We start from the raw sequence: 19,071 nt of genomic DNA, 5'->3' as shown, positions 1-19,071 counted from the left end.
ACCATGACACCAGACTGGGGCAGGGGCGGGAGAGTCTCAGGGAGACAGGAGAAGGGCAGGACTGACCTTCCGCAGAGCAGCAAAGGCAGGGCCAAAGGTGGCTTTGACCTCCACGCGGTCCCGGATCCAGGCCGGCAGCTTGGCCTGGATGGCTGGGGAGGCGTACCGTTGGTCCAGGAGCACTATGCTGGCAAAGTCCTTCTGGTGCCTGATGGCCCTGCCTGGACAGAACGGGGACGGGTCTTCCTACTGTGCCCCTCCCCTTGCTCAGTGCTCAGGCCGGAGAGACGCAGGTGAAACTGCTCCTTCCTGTCACCTCAGCCCGCAGCCACCCCTCCTGCCAGCAGCACCACCCCAGGCTCACCTATGGACTGGTTGACAGCCTTCATGCACAGGTTCTCCACCAGCACCTTCCCAGGGCGGGCCTGGCCTGGACCTCTGGGCTGCGAAGGGCAGAGAGGACCCATCAGGGTTGATGTCTGCCTCCCTCGAGGTCATGACTGACCGAGGCTCTGGGGCGAGACCAGTGGGCCTCATGGGCACCAGCAGCCAATACAACAGGTGACGGCACGAAGACACCCAGAAGTACGGAAGCACGTCCGTCCCTCTGGGGCAAACAGGCACACACGTCGAGGGGTAGTTGCGGCTGTGGGAGGCACGGGGGTACTCACAAGTGTCTGGTCCAGGTAAGCCATCTTCTCCTGCAGCTCTGGAGACATGATGTTGGGGTAGGGCATGCCCACCATGACCACACACCTAGGGTGGAGGCACACATGAGCTGGGGCATGTGGGCGGTTCCCAAGGCCCAGGACGAGGGGCCTGTCCTCACCCACCGTCACCAGCTTCCTTTGGCTTCTCCTTCCCCTCATCCCTGCCACCTGGAGCAAGTTCTCTCGTCAGCCCAGACGTCCAGTCTAGACCAGGGAACCAAGTCCTGATCCACTGAGGGCAGCCTGGTTTTCCAGCTGGCCCCAAAGGGCCCAATCCAGAGTTGGTGAGTCCAGGCCCCTCGCGGTTGTGGACGTGAGCCGTCAGCCCAGGTGCAGAGTCAGAGCCCGAGGGGTGAGAAGCCACTGCTTACCGCCCGAGGTCATCAGAGAAGTTGATGCCTTCACTCATCTTCCCCCCAACCACGGAGAGCAGCAGGGCACCCGTCTCCGTGCCCCGGGCCTGGCCGCAGTGCTGCGGGAACACCAGCCCAGAGCTGTAGCGCCAGACTGTGGGCGCCCCCTTCAGGGCCCTGGGGACCCGCAGCCTCACCTTGATGCACCTGGAGTACTCCAGCAGCACCTGCTCCACCCTGTTTGCTTTCCTGGGCTCCTGAAATATCTGAAGGTAAACAGAACACCTCCCAGAAAAGGGTCACAGATTGCCTGGGTGTTGGGTCACTCTTAGCCTTAAAGTTTTGTGGGGACTGGAAAAGCCCACAGAGCCGGGGTCCTGAAGGGACCCCCCCCGCCATGGCCTGGTATCAGGACTGGAAGTAGGCATGAGACACTAAAGGAAGGCCCCGCACATGAGAAACCCCAGGAGGAACTCTGAGTGCCACCATCCTCTCAGGTGGTTGAGTGCTGATCACTCACCTTTTTCCTGATGGTCAGGCGGGCCAGCAGGCCGCTCTTCTCCCAGTGGGCGCAGACCTGGTGTTGGTACTCGTAGGAGGGGAAGAAGCAGACCACCCCTCCTGGCACCACATTGCACAGGTTACAGAGAATGCGGCCCGTCTCGTCCATCTAGGGAGGGAAGACGAGAGCCAATCCTGCAGCCCCTCCCGGAAGGCTCAAACCCACGGACCAAGGCCAGGGTGGCTGCGATCGGCTACTGGGTGCAGCCAGGCGGCACCACCTCAGTGGGTCGTGTGCCACCCTCCCTACCACAGGCCCAGCTGATGGTTCTGTGACAAATCGGGCACAGAAAACTGCAGACGGGCCCCTAGAGCTGTGCCCAGCACCCCCATCCCTGCCCAGCCAGGACCCTAAAGCTATGCCTGGCACCCCCACACCCGCCCAGGTGAGCCCCTAGAGCTGTGACCAGGACTCCCATGTCTGCCCAGGTGGCACCCACAGAGCCACATGGCAAGAGAACCAAGGTAGTAAGCAGCTTGCTCGTACACTCTGCTAAAGGGTGAGGGTGGGGCGGCTCAGTCCCTCCCTGGTGGACATCCACACAGACACAGCTCAGCCTGTGCCACCTGAGATGGGAGACCCGGAGCCTGAATACCCGGGACTGGCCAGAGTGCCCAGCCCTAAATCCATCTTCCAGCCCCATGAAGGCCACCGGCAGGCACGCTGGCTGGACTGACCATCTGAGGCAGCCCCCTCTTCTGATACGTGAAGTCCAGCATCTGGTTGGAGGGCCCGCTGCAGATGATGAGGGGCAGGATGTGATCTGGAGGGATCACGTGACCTGGGCGAGACCCAGTGAGGCTAAGTCCATGGAGAACGCCCCCCACCCCCAGCCCTGTCTCCCAGACCCAGACCAGCAACTTCCAGCACCCGCCCTCTGCCCCACTCCCACGGAGAACCAACTTGGGACGCCCAGGCCTCCGCGTGCAGACAGAGGGACTCAGGGCCAGAAGCTCTCCCCTTCCCCCAGCCCTACCGCCATGGCTTTAGCCCCTGGCTGGTCACAACACACGGCTGGACTGTGACAAGGGCCCCCTGCCACCGCCCCGGGCCTGGGTCCTCACCACAGGAGAACTCCACCACTCGCTCCGCTTCCACTCCGGCACCGGCCAGCAGCTGCTCCCGGAAGTCGGACACCTGCAGACCACAAGGCCAACACCGTCACCTCCCAGAGGGCTGGGCCGGGAGGGGGCAAGTGCATAAGAACAGGAGGGAGAGGTCAAGGGAAAGCCTGGTAACAGATTCGCTGAAAGAAAAGACAAAACTAATGATAGCCGGTGGCGGCCTCATTCCAACCACCTGAGGGAACAACGGGGGAAATTCAGCAACCTCGCAGAGTGGGTCTCAGCCCTGGCTGTGCAACAGAATCACTATTTGGAAAATATATATATATATATACATGGTCAAGCCCAGCCCAAACTACTGAGTAAGAATCTGTAGTGAGAAGACACACACATTTGTATTTTTTAAAGAGGTCCAGGTTTTTTCACCTATCAAACTGGCAAATTCCCCAAATTTGAGTACTCTCTGGAGAAACAGGTATTCTTTTAGGCTGCTGGTGGGATACGGAGCAGAACAACTCCTGGGGAGGGGACTTTGACAGCACTTAACAAATCAGACAATTTTTACTTTTTAACCCATAATCCCGTATCTGGGCATCTCCCCGGAAGCACAGCTCCACAAACCAAACATACGCACGGGGATTATTCCCGTGAGGTTGTTTGTAATCTGTACTTCGAGAGAGAGTCTGGCTGAAGGAGCGACCCTGCCTCCACCCAGCAGAGGACGTGCAGCCCCGGGAAGGATGCAGACCAGCCCGTGCACGAGGGTGGGCGTGCCGGGGAAGTCAGGGCTGCACGTGCTGCCGCTGATGCAAGTAGGAAAGCACAAGGGAAAGTATCTGCTCATTTTTACAAAAAAAAAAAAATATACATATAGTTGTTGTGCTGTGCTAAGCTGCTCAGTCATGCCCAACTCTGTGAACTATGGACTGTAGCCCGCCAGGCTCCTCTGTCCATGGGATTCTCCAGGCAAGAAGACTGGAGTGGGCTGCCATGCCCTTCCCCAGGGGATCTTCCCGACCCAGGGATCGAACCTGCGTCTCTTCCATGTCCTGCATTGGCAGGCAGGCTCTTTACCAGTGAACCACCAGGGAAGGCCCCATAATATAATTCATGTTGGTCAAAAGGCTGAGGAGTGATACCCATACACACCACACACACACACACAATGAAACACTGGGGAGACAGATCAGAAGCTAATTAAAGGATTACTTGTGGGAACAGGGAACAGAAGTTTGGAGAGAACAGTAGTGAGACTGAGTATGTGTTGTTACAGCTCTGACTTCTGAACCATGCGGATGCGGACATCTCTTAGAACACAGGAAAGTAAAAAAGGCAAACTGTGAAACTGAAAACAAACCAAGAAAGCCTGGCTACCTGTCAAACTCAAAGCACAACTGCACAGAGCAGAGCTGGCTCCCAAGTGGCTTTGCACGCCTAGTGACCACACTGCCTTGGTGGGGAGCTTCAAGGGCAAAGAATAAACGCAGGTAAACGAATTCAATCCACAGTTTGTTTGAGTGTTGGTATAATTTTACAACCGTTCTAAGTACCTTGTGGGACAGAGCAAAGAATGATGTTAATGTGCTGTAAGAAACCAAACTGCAGCTTAACAGGCATTGTGTAAAGTCAAGTAAAATGACTGGCTTTGATACAGAAACATCACTGTGGATTCGCAGCTTCTGAAAACCAAGTCCTAAGTCTGTCCGCTGAAGAGCGGTCATATATAACAACACAGTCACGTAACGGAATACAGCGCAGCCAGAGTTGGGCAGGATAAATGCCAATCTGCCGACAAGGAAAAGCGCCTAAGACGTTTTGCTGCTGAGTGAAAAAAGCAAATGACAATAGCAGAGTGTGGAGACACCACTTTTGTTCTCAAAATGTGTCTGTATGTCTGTGACAATTACACGTTCAAATTCTGTAGTAATGACGTACACCAAAATCAGTCTTTTCCTGGTGGGATTACCACCTATTACTGATTTCCCATTAGACTCCCCTAAAATGTGTATATTAAAACTTGAGTTTATAAGAGAGAAAGAGAGTTGTATGTAGGGTGGGTACAACAAAGGACAGCCACTGCATCCTGGGTCTGAAGCTCCAGGATGGCTTTCTCTGGAGAAGAGGCTGCAGAAACATCCGGTCTGCCTGACCCCAGACACTGGCCTAGAGACAGAACAGCAACGCCACCTGGTGGACGCTGCTTGGCCGGCTCAAGCTGCACGCCCACCCCACCCTCCTACCCTTCCACCCCCGGCCCTATGGGCCAGGGACCCTTCCCCTCCCAATATCCAGGTGCGAGGCTGGGCCGTGTCCTTACCGGCTGCATCGTGCCCCCCGCAATGACCACCGCCCGGGATTCCTTCACCACCTGGGCGAAGTGCACGGCTGGGTTCAGGAGCAGGAACTTGAGGCTACTCTGGCTGAGGCTGCCTGCAGACAAAAAGACAGCCACGTGGAGAAGGGTGGGTGGGTGCACGCCAACCAAAACCTCCGTCTGTCTGAGACAAAGATGGTGTCCAGTCGGGTCCACGCAGGAGCCACACAGATGCCGCTTTCTCTTTAAATGAGACCCATTTCGTCCCCAGGACGACCACGAGGGAGACGCACAATCGTCTCCCTTCCCACACGAGGGACTGAGGTTCGGGGAGAAACTGGTCCCAGTTACGCAGCTTGTAGATGATGGGGCCACGACTCCAACGCAGCCCCCCTGACCTTCACACCGGGCCGCGCGGCTTCTCAGGTAACCTCGCCGAGGCCGGCCAGCAGCCCAGCACGTCTGCGTCCTCCTCCTCGCCCCCTCGACTGCCGGCACGGGTCACAGGCGGCCGTTTCCCTGTCCTAACCCAGCGAGATATGAACACCAACTGGAGGTGAAGAAGCCCGGCTCCTCCCAGTTACCTTGGCGGCTCAGGATGACCCGGCCATCCTGGTTGGCAGTGGTGAGAGCCTCGAGGAAGCCTTCAACATGCATCAGCGGGGAAGCAGGCCGCGGAGACCGGTCCTCCCCAACCTCCACGGGGGCGGCAGGGGCTGCATGGAGCAGAAGAAGAGGGTCAGCGACTCCAGACGGGACAGAGACCACGCATGTGAGGAAGGCCGCAGCCCAGGCTGCCCGTCCCCACTCACCCGCCATCACCCCAGGCTGCAGGCTCTGCAGGAAGTCCTGGAAGCCAGACAGTTTGGGCTGCTCCATGGAGGGCACCAGGACTGCCCCGTATCTCTCTGTGAAGCCAAGGAGCTGGGATGGGGTGAGAGCAGCAGCCGTGAGGGGAGACGGATGGGCCTCCCTGCCTGCCCACAAGCTGCCCCCAGTGAACACGGGGACAGGTGCCCTGGTGCTTCTGCAGGGCAGGAGGGAGGGGCACACGGGGCAGCCTCGGGCTGAGCAGAGGGTCGGGTACCTTTCTGCTGATCTTGCTCTTCTCACAGTAACGCCGCACCTGCAAAAACACACGGCCAGAGGGCTGTGAAAATGGACACAGCTGGAGAGAGACCTTCCACACGCCTGGGAGTGGGCCCACCACCCCCAGTGCCTGAAGCCTCCTGTGGCCACGTCAGCCTCCTGCCTGGGGCCTCTCCTCTGCCACTGCCCCCATCACTGCAGAGAGGAGAAAGGGGGGACCTGGAAGCACCAGCTTATCACAGAGAAAAGTGCGGCTGTCATCACAGTGACCCTTCACCCCAAGCTGACGACCCCTCTCCTGACACGAGCTGTGTGTTAAGTTATCCCATTGACCCTCAGACCTCTGAGATGCTCAAGGACGGAAGGAACTCACTTTTGATTCCTTCCACGGTCTTGATGCAGAGTCCTGCCCACAGGTGGGGAGTAATAAAGGAGCCTGGGGGTGCCTACCCCCAAAGCGGGTACCTTTGATTACCTACCTTGAACAGGTTGATGTTGTCGATCTTGCTCTGGAAGAGGAAGTCGTTGATGGTCTTCAGCTCTGTCCCTGAGAACAAACATGTGGGCCAGACGTCCCCCCCGGGGACCAAGGCCTGCATCCCGGAGGGAAGCTCACCAACAGCTGCCTCCCGCTCTTACCTGCCTGCGAGAGGCTCTGTGTGTTGGGATTTTGCTTAATGTTCCCTAAAAAAAAGAGAATCAAACAGGTCAGGACAGTGGGCCTGGCCCCCATCTTCTCCCTCTGGTCTGTAGTTATCGAGCAAGAACGTTGCTGTCTGAAGGGGTCTTCTGCCCTTTATAGCACCCAAAGGACCCATTGGAGGGGGGCAGGATGTCCCAGGGGCCCAGAGGTCTGACCCACGTGTTGCATGTACAGCTCGAGCCTGGCGATGTCACCCTTTGCAAGGCAAGGACAGGGACCCCCCCCCACCCCCATTCCTATAGGCGTGAGCAGGAGACCCCCAGGTTGCAGGGCAGAGACTGAGTGAAGAGTGCCGAGCTGAGAGATACCCTGGAAACTCCCCTGCCCTTCTGCACTTCAGCTTCTATGGGTAAAGGGACTTAGTAAAGGGATGCTGGTGCACAGAGTAAGACAAAGGAGCGTGGGGCCAGGAGCCAGGGACTCCAGTCCCTCTCACTGGGCTCATGTACCAGCGGCCGGCCATGCCCCTGCTCCGGGCTTCAGTTACTGCCCTGAGGGTGAGCACGCCTATGCCACCCTCCTTGTGGGAGCACCGAGGCCTGAGTCCCAGCACCAACAGGGTCACACACACGTTTATAGCACAACACGTGATGGGTGCTGCCACCCGAGGAAAGGGCCTGGCCAAGTAAAAAGGACTCGGGACAGGAGCATACACATCCAGGTTCTAAAAAGATCTAAGTGGGGACAGATGAGGATTCCTAAACCAATGGCTGAGACGATGCCTGCGACGGGAACCCTGGGGGTGCTGACTGGCATCTGGGGTCCAGGCTCCACCAGGCTTGAGGGGACGGGGAGGCCGCTCACCGCCCAGCACAGCCACGAACTTCTCCAGAAGATACAGGAGCTGCTTGATGTACATCAGGTTCTTGGCCTTCAGGCGCTTCCTGGAAGGGGGGAAGCCTGAGCACATCAGTGGAGGGGATCCCAACTCCCCTCCTGGTCCCGAGTTGAGGCCTTCCTGCCTGCTGCCTTCCCAACTGGGGCATAAGCCGCAGCCAGGTCTCCCAGAAGACAGGCTGGCCGGGGCCCAAGGCCTCCACGGCCTAGTGGGATGCAAACCCAACGAACCAGGAGGTGAAGGTCCACCGCTCTGAGCCCAGGCCAGAGACACCCCACGATGCCTACTCTCGCAGGTAGGCTTTGGGGCACCAGGGCTGAGCGGGGCCTTCGCACCCGCCTAGGAGGCAGCATCTCACCCGTATCGTTCCGTGTACTGGAGCAGCTGGCTGTGGGCCTGGCAGAGCTGGGGGAGAAGACAGCGCAGGTGAGAGGGCAGAGCAGACCTGGGCGAGCCGCCCTGGGCGGTGCCAGTGACCCCTTGACGCCTGAGTATGCCAGCTCAGGACACTCGGGGCAGTTGAAATGAAGGGGGAGCTGGGGCAGACCAACGTGTGGGTTTTCAAGGCCCTTCGGCTGGTGGGGCCGAGAGACGGGGGAGGCAGACTGCTGCTGGGGCATCCAGTGAGGGTCAGGAAAAGGCCAGACGGCAATAATCGCACGTAAAGAACATCTCTGCTAGTGTTTCCTGGGACGGGAAGGACACGCTGTCTGCTGAGAGAGACGGTTCAGGGCAACCCTCACAGCCTGGCCCAGGTCTGTCAAGGGGAGCATCATATGGGCTTAAGGATCAGGAGCCAGTGGTCAAACCCACTGACCTCAAAGTCAAAGTCGCTCAGTCGTGTCCAACTCTCTGCGACCCCCATAGGTTGTAGCCCACCAGGCTCCTCTGTCCATGGGGATTCTCCAGACAAGAATATTGGGGTAGGTACCTACCTATTCCCTTCTCCAGGGGATCTTTCTGACCCAGGGATCAAACCCAGGTCTCCCATGTTGCAGGCAGATTCTTTACTGTCTGAGCCACCACGGAAACCCTCAGGGACAGCGCTTAACCTCCCTCAGACTCCCAGCTCTCGGAGTTAACAGGACCAGCCCGATGCAGAGTCAGGGAGCCCCGCCAACGAGGTGCAAGGCACATAACAAGCAATAAACAGCGGCTGTCAACCATCTCTAGCATCCCTCACGGCAGTGTCAACAGTAACATCCAGCCACGTGAGGACCCGCTTCTCACACGCTGCCACTCTGACCTGGAGGCCTCGGGTCACAGGCCAGGGAGGACCACGCAGAGTGCCCACCGCCGGGCTGGGCCCAGTCCTAAATCCTGCTGGGGGGTCCCAGTCTCAGCTCAGCACACGCCCTGCCCCTCAACCCCAGGCAGGCCCTGGCCCGGGAAGACGGAGGCCCACCCACCTGGGAACCTCTGACCTCCACGCTGTGGATGTTGGTGATGGTGTCGATGAGGTTGTGGGCCTCGTCGATGACCACCACCTGGCCCTGCAGCCGGATTCCCGCTGCCTGGCGGGTGGGTGCGTGCAGCAGCATCTGATAGGGGAGTACCACCAGCTGGAGGGGGAGAGAGGAACTGAGGGGGTGGGACCCCCTTCCTCCCCAGGGGCGTTGGCCCAGCCCCCTTGCAGCCATGTGCATGGTTCCACTTCCCGCCCAGAACATATGTGGGGACACAGAAGGGAGAAAGCTAGAGCAGCACACTGTGAACTGAACACGAAACCCTGCCTAGAAAGCCTTGTGTGGACCAAATAGGAAACAGATAAAGCTGGAGCCCAGTGGACCACTGGCAGTCGTGGAGTGGGGGGGCTAGGACCCCAGCTGCAGAGGCCCTTCTGTGCCCCTGGAAGTGGGGAGGGACCTGGGGGAGGAGGCTGGGACCCCGGCTGCAGAGCCCCTTCTGTGCCCCTGGAAGTGGGGAGGGACCTGGGGGAGGAGGCTGGGACCCCGGCTGCAGAGCCCCTTCTGTGCCCCCAAGGCAGCCCTGGGTTCTGGTCCTGGAGCCGTGCAACTCTGGGAAAGTCAACCTCAGTTTCCTTATCTGCAAAATGGGCTCGATACACTATCTCACATAAAACCACCACTGCCCAACCCCTGGTCTTCACCTGGGCTGCGGGAATGGCGAACCGGCCCCCGTAGTAGGGACAGGCCTGAGCCTCCTCGCCCAGGGCCACCAACTGCTCAACATCCTTCACCCCCGCCAGGACCTCGTCTCGGAGGAGCTGCAGCCGCTCGTAGCTGTAGAAGGGGCAGGTAGCCCTCGGCTCCTGCCTCCGCCTCCTCCTCGTGGGCTCCTCTTCCTCAGTGATGCTCTTCCTCTCTGAGGGGCACAGGGGCACAGGCAGAAAGCCACAGCTGTCCCAGGGCCAGGAATGGTTCTGTACCATCCAGACCCGTTCCCACGGGGCGGAGCCTATGGACCTTCCAGAACTGCTGCTTATGGTCTCATTGAAACATCCCGGCATTTTACTGTCTTTCTAGAAAAGGCCTACAAAACCATCTCTCAGCCAGGGTTTTGGGCTAGATCTGGACTAAAAGGCAGACAGGCCCCTTTTCCCCACGTGAGGCTCTTTAGGAACGAAGGCGGGTCTGCCTTGCCCTCACTCCCACCGTTTCCCGCATCCCTGGAGCCACTCCCCTCTCCATTCCCAGCACCGCCTTGGGCTGCATGAGGGTCCCAGAGGCCTGGGGCGTCGGCAGCTACCATGCTTGCTTCTCTGCATCTCCACACAGCGGTCATTGATCAGCTGCACTGAACCCAGCTTCCGCACGTCCCCATTGACACACAGGTTCTGTAAGACCGAGGAGAGGGCAAGAGAAACGGGGCTGCCTGAGCGACACAGAGGGAGCCCCGAGGCCTGCCCGCCCTCCCACTTCCTTCCAGGGGCCAGCACGGCCCGTCCTGCCCTGAGGCCCGCCTCGGCCCCATGGTGGTCTTTGCCTTCTGGGATGGAAACCAGTGGGATGGCACCAGGCTCTCACCTGCCGAGAGCCCAGGGAGACCAGCCGGGTGTCCTGGCCAAAGGGGCTCTTCTGTACCTCATGCACGAACTGGGCCAGCTGGGAGTGCGTCCGGCTGCAGTAGTAAATCTGCCCGGGGAGGGGGCGTCGGGGGAGACCGTCACTCCAAACACTCCACACAGGGAGGACGGCCGGGGCCGAAGAGGCCAAGAGAACGGGGAGGGCAGCCAGGACTCAGACCTAAAGAAGGCGACCACCCCCCATCCCCCCACCGCCAGCAGACCCCAGGTGACCCCTGCCCCTGGGTCACGTCCGGCTTCTGCCTCGGGTGCATTGCAGGGCTAGGTCATGTCAGGAGAGGGAGTGTCCCCTCAGTGGTAACTCAGACACCAGAAGGACTCTGAGAGTCAGAGGGGTGGGGGTGGGGGTGAGGGTCCACACACACTTCTCAGGGCTCAGGGGCTGGGGGCTGGGTGGGATAAAGCAGGAGGAGGCTGAGCTCAGTTCTCTCTGAGCCCCTCTGAGAACCAGGAGAGGAAAAGGAGAGGGGGGGATATCTAATGTCAATAGAGAAAACCAAAAGTCTTCAGTGCAGAAAGCTGGAGCACCGTGAGAACCATACAGGGCTCCCAGCCCCCAGGCAAATGCACACTCAGACCAAGGACAGGGGCCTGCCACCACCCACCACCCCCTGGAGACAGGGGGCAGAGCACTCGCCACCCTCCCCCCACCCCCATGGAGACCTGGGCCCTTGGCCCAGAGGCTGCCCTTCGACACCCTGGGACGCAGGCATCTCCCAGGGGCCCTGCCCAGTGAGTACCCGGAAACTTGGGGGTTGGAGACATGCAGACGAGGCTCCTGCCTCATCCGCAGACCTGGGTGGCTCACCTGGGACCCAGGACCCTGTGTCTCACCTTCGTTACGTGTTCTTCATCCAGGTCATCCTCATCCACGTCCACTCTGAGAGGAAAACACACATACACGGAAAAAGTCTTCTCAGACTTCAGTTTTTGTTTTTATCCACCCAGAAATTCAACGTTTTTAAAAGGCATTAGTGTGCACTGCCCGAGGCTCTCAGAGAGGAGTTATCAACAGGGCCAGCCTCCTGGTCCGTGAAGGGCTGTTCGGACAACTCTGGGATTTAAACCACAGGCCACCCAGGACAAAGTTGGCATAACCCCCATGAGGGGCTGGATGTGGGAGGGGGCAAAGCACATCCTGTGGGTCAGAACCAGGGGGGCGTGTCCTCAGAGGCTGGCATCTCAGGACGCAGGGCATCGAAGCCACAGAGGCTAAGCTGCAGGATCAGGGGCCTGGCTGGACCCTGAGGTGCACTTTCTGCTTGAATATTGACAAAGTGCACTCGAGTTCTTTACCATGTCCCCCAGGGGCCTCCAGGCAAGGAGCAGGAGAGCAGGCCAGCAATCCAGGGATGGGTAGGAAGGGCTGTGGGGCACTAGCTGCTCCTGTCTCCCCAGAGCAGGATGGGGTGTGGAGAGCAGCCTGGCACCTTAGCCCTGGGTGGGGTCACAAGTGTCAGTTCTTGTCCAGGTGCTGAAACCTGTGGCTCAGGGCAGGCCTTTGATTACCAATACAGAAAAGCCCCAGGGCCAGGTGGCTTCACTGGTCAATTCTACCAAACAAAGAAGTAATGCCAATCATTCTCAAACGCTTCCAAAAAACCGAAGAGGAGGGATCAGTCCCGAACTCATTTATTTCATGAGGCCAGTGTCACTCTGATACCAAAGTCGATAATGACACAGAGGAAAAGAGAACTGCTGGCCAAGATCCCCACTGACTACAGACACAGAAATCCTCAATAAAAACATCAGCAAACCAGCATGTTAATGCATCATACTTCATGATCAAGTAGGATTTATCCCTCGGATGCAAGGATGTGTCAATATAAGTAAATCAATAAATGTCATAAATCACTTAGTGGAATGAAAGATAAAAAAAATTATATGATCATCACAATAGGTGTAAGAAAAGCATTTGACAAGAGTCAACATCTGGGGCTTCCCTGGCAGCTCAGTGGTAAAGAATCCACCTGCCAATGCAGGAGACACGGGTTTGATTCCTGATCTGGGAAGACCCCACAGGCCGCGGAACAACCAAGCCCGTGCACCACTACTGCAAAGCCTGTGCTCTAGAGCCCAGGAGCTGCAACTACTGAAGCCCACACACCCTAGAGCCCGTGCTCTGCAACGAGAGAAGCCACGGCAATGAGAAGCCCAAGCACTGCAACCAGAGAGTAGCCCCCGCTTGCTGCAACTAGAGAAAGGCCCACACAGCAATGAAGACCCAGTTCAGTTCAGTTCAGTCGCTCAGTCGTGTCCAACTCTTTGCAACCCCATGAATCACAGCACACCAGGCCTTCCTGTCCATCACCAATTCCTGGAGTTCACCCAGACTCACGTCTATCGAGTCAGTGATGCCATCCAGATCCTCTGTCGTGCCCTTCTCCTCCTGACCCCAATCCCTCCAGCATCAGAGTCTTATCCAATGAGTCAACTCTTCGCATGAGATGGCCAAAGTACTGGAGTTTCAGCTTCAGCATCATTCCTTCCAAAGAAATCCCAGGGCTGATCTCCTTCAGAATGGACTGGTTGGATCTCCTTGAAGTCCAAGGGACTCTCAAGAGTCTTCTCCAACACCACAGTTCAAATGAATCAATTCTTCGGTGCTCAGCCTTCTTCACAGTCCAACTCTCACGTCCATACATGACCATAGCCTTGACTAGACGAACCTTTGTTGGCAAAGTAATGTCTCTGCTTTTCAATATGCTATCTAGGTTGGTCATAACTTTCCTTCCAAGGAGTAAGCGTCTTTTAATTTCATGACTGTAGTCACCATCTGCAGTGATTTTGGAGTCCAGAAAAATAAATTCTGACACTGTTTCCCCATCTGTTTCCCATGAAGTGATGGGACCGGATGCCATGATCTTTGTTTTCTAAATGTTGAGCTTTAAGCCAACTTTTTCACTCTCCACTTTCACTTTCATCAAGAGGCTTTTTAGTTCCTCTTCACTTTCTGCCATAAGGCTGGTATCATCTGCATATCTGAGGTTATTGATATTTCTCCCGGCAATCTTGATTCCAGCTTGTGTTTCTTCCAGTCCAGCGTTTCTCATGATGTACTCTGCATAGAAGTTAAATAAGCAGGGTGACGATATACAGCCTTGACGTACTCCTTTTCCTATTTGGAACTAGTCTGTTGTTACATGTCCAGTTCTAACTGTTGCTTCCTGACCTGCATACAAATTTCTCAAGAGGCAGGTCAGGTGGTCTGATATTCCCATCTCTTACAGAATTTCCCACAATTTTGTGATCCACACAGTCAAAGGCTTTGGCATAGTCAATAAAGCAGAAATAGATGTTTTTCTGGAACTCTCTTGCTTTTTCCATGATCCAGCAGATGTTGGCAATTTGATCTCTGGCTCCTCTGCCTTTTCTAAAACCAGCTTGAACCTCTGGAAGTTCATGGTTCACGTATTGCTGAAGCCTGGCTTGGAGAATTTTGAGCATGACTTTACTAGTGTGTGAGACGAGTGCAATTGTGTGGTAGTTTGAACATTCTTTGGCATTGCCTTTCTTTGGGATTGGAATGAAAACTGACCTTTTCCAGTCCTGTGGTCACTGCTGAGTTTTCCAAATTTGCTGGCATATTGAGTGTAGCACTTTCACAGCATCATCTTTCAGGATTTGAAATAGCTCAACTGGAATTCCATCACCTCCACTAGCTTTGTTCATAGTGATGCTTTCTAAGGCCCACTTGACTTCACATTCCAGGATGTCTGGCTCTAGGTCAGTGATCACACCATCGTGATTATCTGGGTCGTGAAGATCTTTTTTGTACAGTTCTTCTGTGTATTCTTGCCACCTCTTCTTGATATCTTCTGCTTCTGTTAGGTCCATACCATTTCTGTCCTTTATCGAGCCCATCTTTGCATGAAGTGTTCCCTTGGTATCTCTAATTTTCTTGAAGAGATCTCTAGTCTTTCCCATTCTGTTGTTTTCCTCTATTTCTTTGCATTGATTGCTGAGGAAGGCTTTCTTATCTCTTCTTGCTATTCTTTGGAACTCTGCATTCAGATGTTTATATCTTTCCTTTTCTCCTTTGCTTTTCACTTCTCTTCTTTTCACAACTATGGTGGAGAGATCTGACAGAATGTGGTCCACTGGAGAACGGAATGGCACTTCAGTATTCTTGCCTTGAGAACCCCATGAACAGTATGAAAAGGCAAAATGATAGGATACTGAAAGAGGAACTTCCCAGGTCAGTAGGTGCCCAATATGCTACTGGAGATCAGTGGAGAAATAACTCCAGAAATAATGAAGGGATGGAGCCAAAGCAAAAACAATACCCAGCTGTGGATGTGACTGGTGATAGAAGCAAGGTCGGATGCTGCAAAGAGCAATATTGCATAGGAACCTGGAATGTTAGGTCCATGAATCAAGGCAAATTGGAAGTGGTCAAACAAGAGATAGCAAGAGTGAATGTCAACATTCTAGGAATCAGCAAACTGAAATGGACTGGAATGGGTGAATGCAACTCAGATGACCATTATATCTACTACTGCGGGCAGGAATCCCTCAGAAGAAATGGAGTAGCCATCATGGTCAACAAAAGAGTCTGAAATGAAGACCCAGCACAGCCAAAAATAAATCAATGAAATTTCTCTTAAAAAAAAAAAAAAAAAGCTAATAGCTCTAAAAAAGTAATCAATGTTCTCTCATGATAGAAATTCTCAAGAAACTGCAGAGAAGGAGCCTACCTTAACACAATGAAGGCCATTTGTGACAAGCCCACAGGTCACATCACACTCAGTGGTAAAGGCTTTTCCTCTAAGATCAGGCACAAGGGGGCCCACTCTCACCCCTCCTGCTCAGCACAGTACTGGAAGTCCTAGCCAGAGCAATCAGGCAAGAAAAAGAAATAAAAGGCTTCTAATTTGGAAAGAAAGAAGTGAATCATCTGTTTGCAGATGATATGATTTTATATGTAGAAAACCATGAAGACGTGACCGAAAAACTGTTAGAACTAATAAACAGATTCAGTAAAGGAGAAGGTGGAAGAGGATGAGTTGGTTAGATAGCATCACTGGCTCAATGGCCATGAATCTGAGCAAACTCCGGGAGACAGAGGACAGAGGAGCCTCAAGTGCTATAGTCTATGAGGTTGCAAAGACTCGAACACGACTTAATGACTGAAAATCAACAACTGGCATAAAAGCAGATGCACAGACCAGTAGAACAGAACTGAGAGCCCAGAAATCAACCCTTGTGTATACAGTCAACTAATGTGAAAGGGAGCCAAGAATACCCAATGGAGAAAAGAGTCTCTTCAACAAACGGTACTGGGAAAACTAGATATTCACAAGAACAAGAATGAAATTAGACACATATCACATACCACTCACAAATTAACTCAAACTTGATTAAAGACTTAAGATGTAACCCCTGAAACCACAAAACTCCTAGAAGAAAACACGGGGAAGAAGCTCCTTAACATTGGTGTTGACAATGACTTTTCTGAATATACGAGAAGTATAAGCAACAAGCAAAGATAAACAAGAGGGACTACTTCAAACTAAAAAGTTTCCAGACAAAAGAAAAAAAAATCAACAAAGTGAAAAGCAAACCTATGGAATGGGAGAAAATATTTGAAAACCATTCATCTATTAAGAGATTAATTTCTAAAATATACTAGGAACTCCTACAATTCAATAGCAAAAAAACCCAAAAAAAAACCCATATTTTAAATGGGCAGGGGGACTGAATGAACATTATTCCAAAGCAACATACAAATAGTCAACAGTACATGAAAAGATCAAATCCCTTATCATTATACATATCCCTTATGATTATACAGAAGTGACAAATAGATTCAAGGGATTAGATCTGATAGACAGAGTGCCTGAAGAACTATGGACAGAGGTTCACAGCATTATACAGGAGGCCGTGATCAAAACCATTCCCAAGAAAAAGAAATGCAAAAAGGCAAAATGGTTGTCTGAGGAGGCCTTACAAATAGCTGAGGCAAAGTGAAAGGCAAAGGAGAAAAAGAAAGATATAACCATCTGATACAGAGTTCCAAAGAATAGCAAGGAGAGATAAGAAAGCCTTCCTCAGCGATCAGTGCAAAGAAATAGAGGAAAACAACAGAATGGAAAGACTAGAGATCTCTTCAAGAAAATTAGAGATACCAAGGGAACACTTCATGCAAAGATGGGCTCGATAAAGGACAGAAATGGTATGGACCTAACAAAGAAGAAGATATTAAGAAGAGATGGCAAGAATACACAGAAGAACTATACAAAAAAGATCTTAATGACCCAGATAACCACGATGGTATGATCACTCACCTAGAGCCAGACATCCTGGAATGGGAAAGTCAAGTGGGCCTGAAGAAGCATCACTATGAAGAAAGCTAGTGGAAGTGCTGGAATTCCAGTTGAGCTATTTCAAATCCTAAACGATGATGCTGTGAAAGTGCTGCACTCAATATGCCAGCAAATTTGGAAAACTCAGCAGTGGCCACAGGACTGGAAAAAGTCAGTTTTCATTCCGATCCCAAAGAAAGGCAATGCCAAAAAATGTTCAAACTACTGCACAATTGCACTCGTCTCACACACTAGTAAAGTAATGCTCAAAATTCTCCAAGCCAGGCTTCAACAGTACGTGGACAGAGAACCTTCCAGTTGTTCAAGCTGGATTTAGAAAAGGCCTCTGCCAATATCCACTGGATCATCAGAAAAGCAAGAGAGTTCCAGAAAAACATCTACTTCTGCTTCACTGACTACACTAAAGCTTTTGACTCTGTGGAATCCAACAAACTGTGGAAAATTCTTCAAGAGATGTGAACACCAGACCACCTTCCCTGCCTCCTGAGAAAGCTGCATGCAGGCCAGGAAGCAACAGTCAGAACCGGACATGGAACAAGGGACTGATTCTAAACTGGGAAAGGGGTATGTCAAGGCTGTATATTGTCACCCTGCTTATTTAACTTCTATGCAGAGTACATCATGCGACATGCAGGGCTGGATGAAGCACAGGCTGGAATCAAGGCTGCAGGGAGAAATATCAATCACCTCAGATATGCAGATAACACCACCCTTATGGCAGAAAGTGGAGAAGAACTAAAAAGCCTCTTCATGAAAGTGAAAGAGGAGAGTGAAAAAGCTGACTTAAAACTCAACATTCAGGAAACTAAGATCATGGCATCCAGTCCCATCCGTTCAGTCAGTTGCTCTGTCGTGTCACTCTTTGCGACCCCATGGACTTCAGCACACCAGGCTTCCCTGTCCATCACCAACTCCCAGAACTCACTCAAACTCATGTCGATCAAGTCAGTGATGCCATCCAACCATCTCATCCTCTCTTGTCCCCTTCTCCTCCTGTCCTCAATCTTTCCCAGCATCAGGGTCTTTTCCAGTGAGTCAATTCTTCACATCAGGTGGCCAGAGTATTGGAGTTTCAGCTTCAGCATCAGTCCTTCCAACAAATATTCAGCATCAGTCCTTTCCTTTAGGATTGACCGGTTTGATCTCCTTGCAGTCCAAGGGACTCTCAAGAGTCTTCTCAGTTCAAAAGCATCAATTCTTTGGCACTTAGCTTTCTTTACAGTCTAACTCTCACATCCACACGACTACTGGAAAAACATTAGCTTTGACTAGACAGACCTTTGTCAGCAAAAGTCTCTGCTTTTTAAAATGCTGTCTAGGTTGGTCAAAGCTTTTCTTCCAAGGAACAAGGTCTTTTAATTTCATGACTGCAGTCACCATCTGTAGTGATTTTGGAGCCCCCAAAAATAAAGTTTCTCACTGTTTCCATTGTCTCCCCATCTATCTGCCATGAAGTGATGGGACCAGATGCTATGATCTTAGTTTTCTGAATGTTGAGTTTTAAGCCAACTTTTTCACTCTCCTCTTTCACTTTCATCAAGAAGCTCTTTAGTTCTTCTTTGCTTTCTGCCATAAGGGTGGTGTCATCTGGACCATGTTTTGTCAGAACTCTCCACCATAACCCATCCGTCTTGGGTAGCCCTACATGGCATAGCTCATAGTTTTACTGAGTTAGACAAGGCTGTGGTCCACACGTCCGGTCCCATCACTTCATGGCAAATAGATGGGAAAACAATGGAAACAGTGACAGACTTTATTTTCTTGGGCTCCAAAATCAGATGCAGATGGTGACTACAGCCATGAAATTAAAAGATGCTTGCTCCTTGGAAGAAAAGCAATGACCAACCTAGACAGCATATTAAAAAGCAGAGACATTGCTTTACTGACAAAGCTCCACCTGGTCAAAGCTATGGTTTTTCCAGTAGTCATGTATGGGTGTGAAAGTTGGACTATAAAGAGAGCTAAACACCGAAGAATTGATGCTTTTGAGCTGTGGTGTTGGAGAAGACTCTTAAGAGTCCCTTGGACTGCAAGGAGCTCAAACCAGTCAATCCTAAAGGAAATCA

The 19,071-nt window shown here is 53.1% G+C and overlaps 1 protein-coding gene across 9 annotated transcripts in view; it reads right to left on the bottom strand.

Moving 5' to 3' along the window:
- The window catches only part of DDX11 (DEAD/H-box helicase 11), a 32,917-nt gene that overhangs the window by 908 nt on the left and 12,938 nt on the right, over positions 1-19,071 (bottom strand). The window contains exons 6-26 of one of the 9 annotated variants that reach the window (XM_086402434.1): positions 11,514-11,559; positions 10,621-10,728; positions 10,343-10,430; positions 9,744-9,958; positions 9,043-9,195; positions 7,992-8,038; positions 7,600-7,679; positions 6,732-6,776; positions 6,572-6,639; positions 6,091-6,129; positions 5,816-5,927; positions 5,588-5,719; positions 5,007-5,119; positions 2,690-2,762; positions 2,303-2,406; positions 1,584-1,733; positions 1,261-1,329; positions 1,082-1,182; positions 672-756; positions 365-443; positions 67-221 (exon numbers count right to left, since the gene is read on the bottom strand). In XM_086402434.1, the coding sequence (XP_086258560.1) occupies positions 67-221; positions 365-443; positions 672-756; positions 1,082-1,182; positions 1,261-1,329; positions 1,584-1,733; positions 2,303-2,406; positions 2,690-2,762; positions 5,007-5,119; positions 5,588-5,719; positions 5,816-5,927; positions 6,091-6,129; positions 6,572-6,639; positions 6,732-6,776; positions 7,600-7,679; positions 7,992-8,038; positions 9,043-9,195; positions 9,744-9,958; positions 10,343-10,430; positions 10,621-10,728; positions 11,514-11,559 (2,062 nt within the window). Of the gene's footprint in view, positions 1-66; positions 222-364; positions 444-671; positions 757-1,081; positions 1,330-1,583; positions 1,734-2,302; positions 2,407-2,689; positions 2,763-5,006; positions 5,120-5,587; positions 5,720-5,815; positions 5,928-6,090; positions 6,130-6,571; positions 6,640-6,731; positions 6,777-7,599; positions 7,680-7,991; positions 8,039-9,042; positions 9,196-9,743; positions 9,959-10,342; positions 10,431-10,620; positions 10,729-11,513; positions 11,560-13,017; positions 13,119-19,071 lie in introns of those variants that run through there. The other 8 variants (XM_086402435.1, XM_086402439.1, XM_086402432.1 and 5 more) reach the window with 8 other exon arrangements.

Source organism: Bos grunniens, chromosome 5, assembly GCF_055505025.1.
Source record: "Bos grunniens cultivar Pamir isolate PY7600 chromosome 5, Bosgru_T2T1.0, whole genome shotgun sequence".
NCBI lineage: Eukaryota > Metazoa > Chordata > Mammalia > Artiodactyla > Bovidae > Bos > Bos grunniens.
Note: the sequence above shows the minus strand (reverse complement) of the source record. Positions and strands in the feature narration are given on the sequence as shown.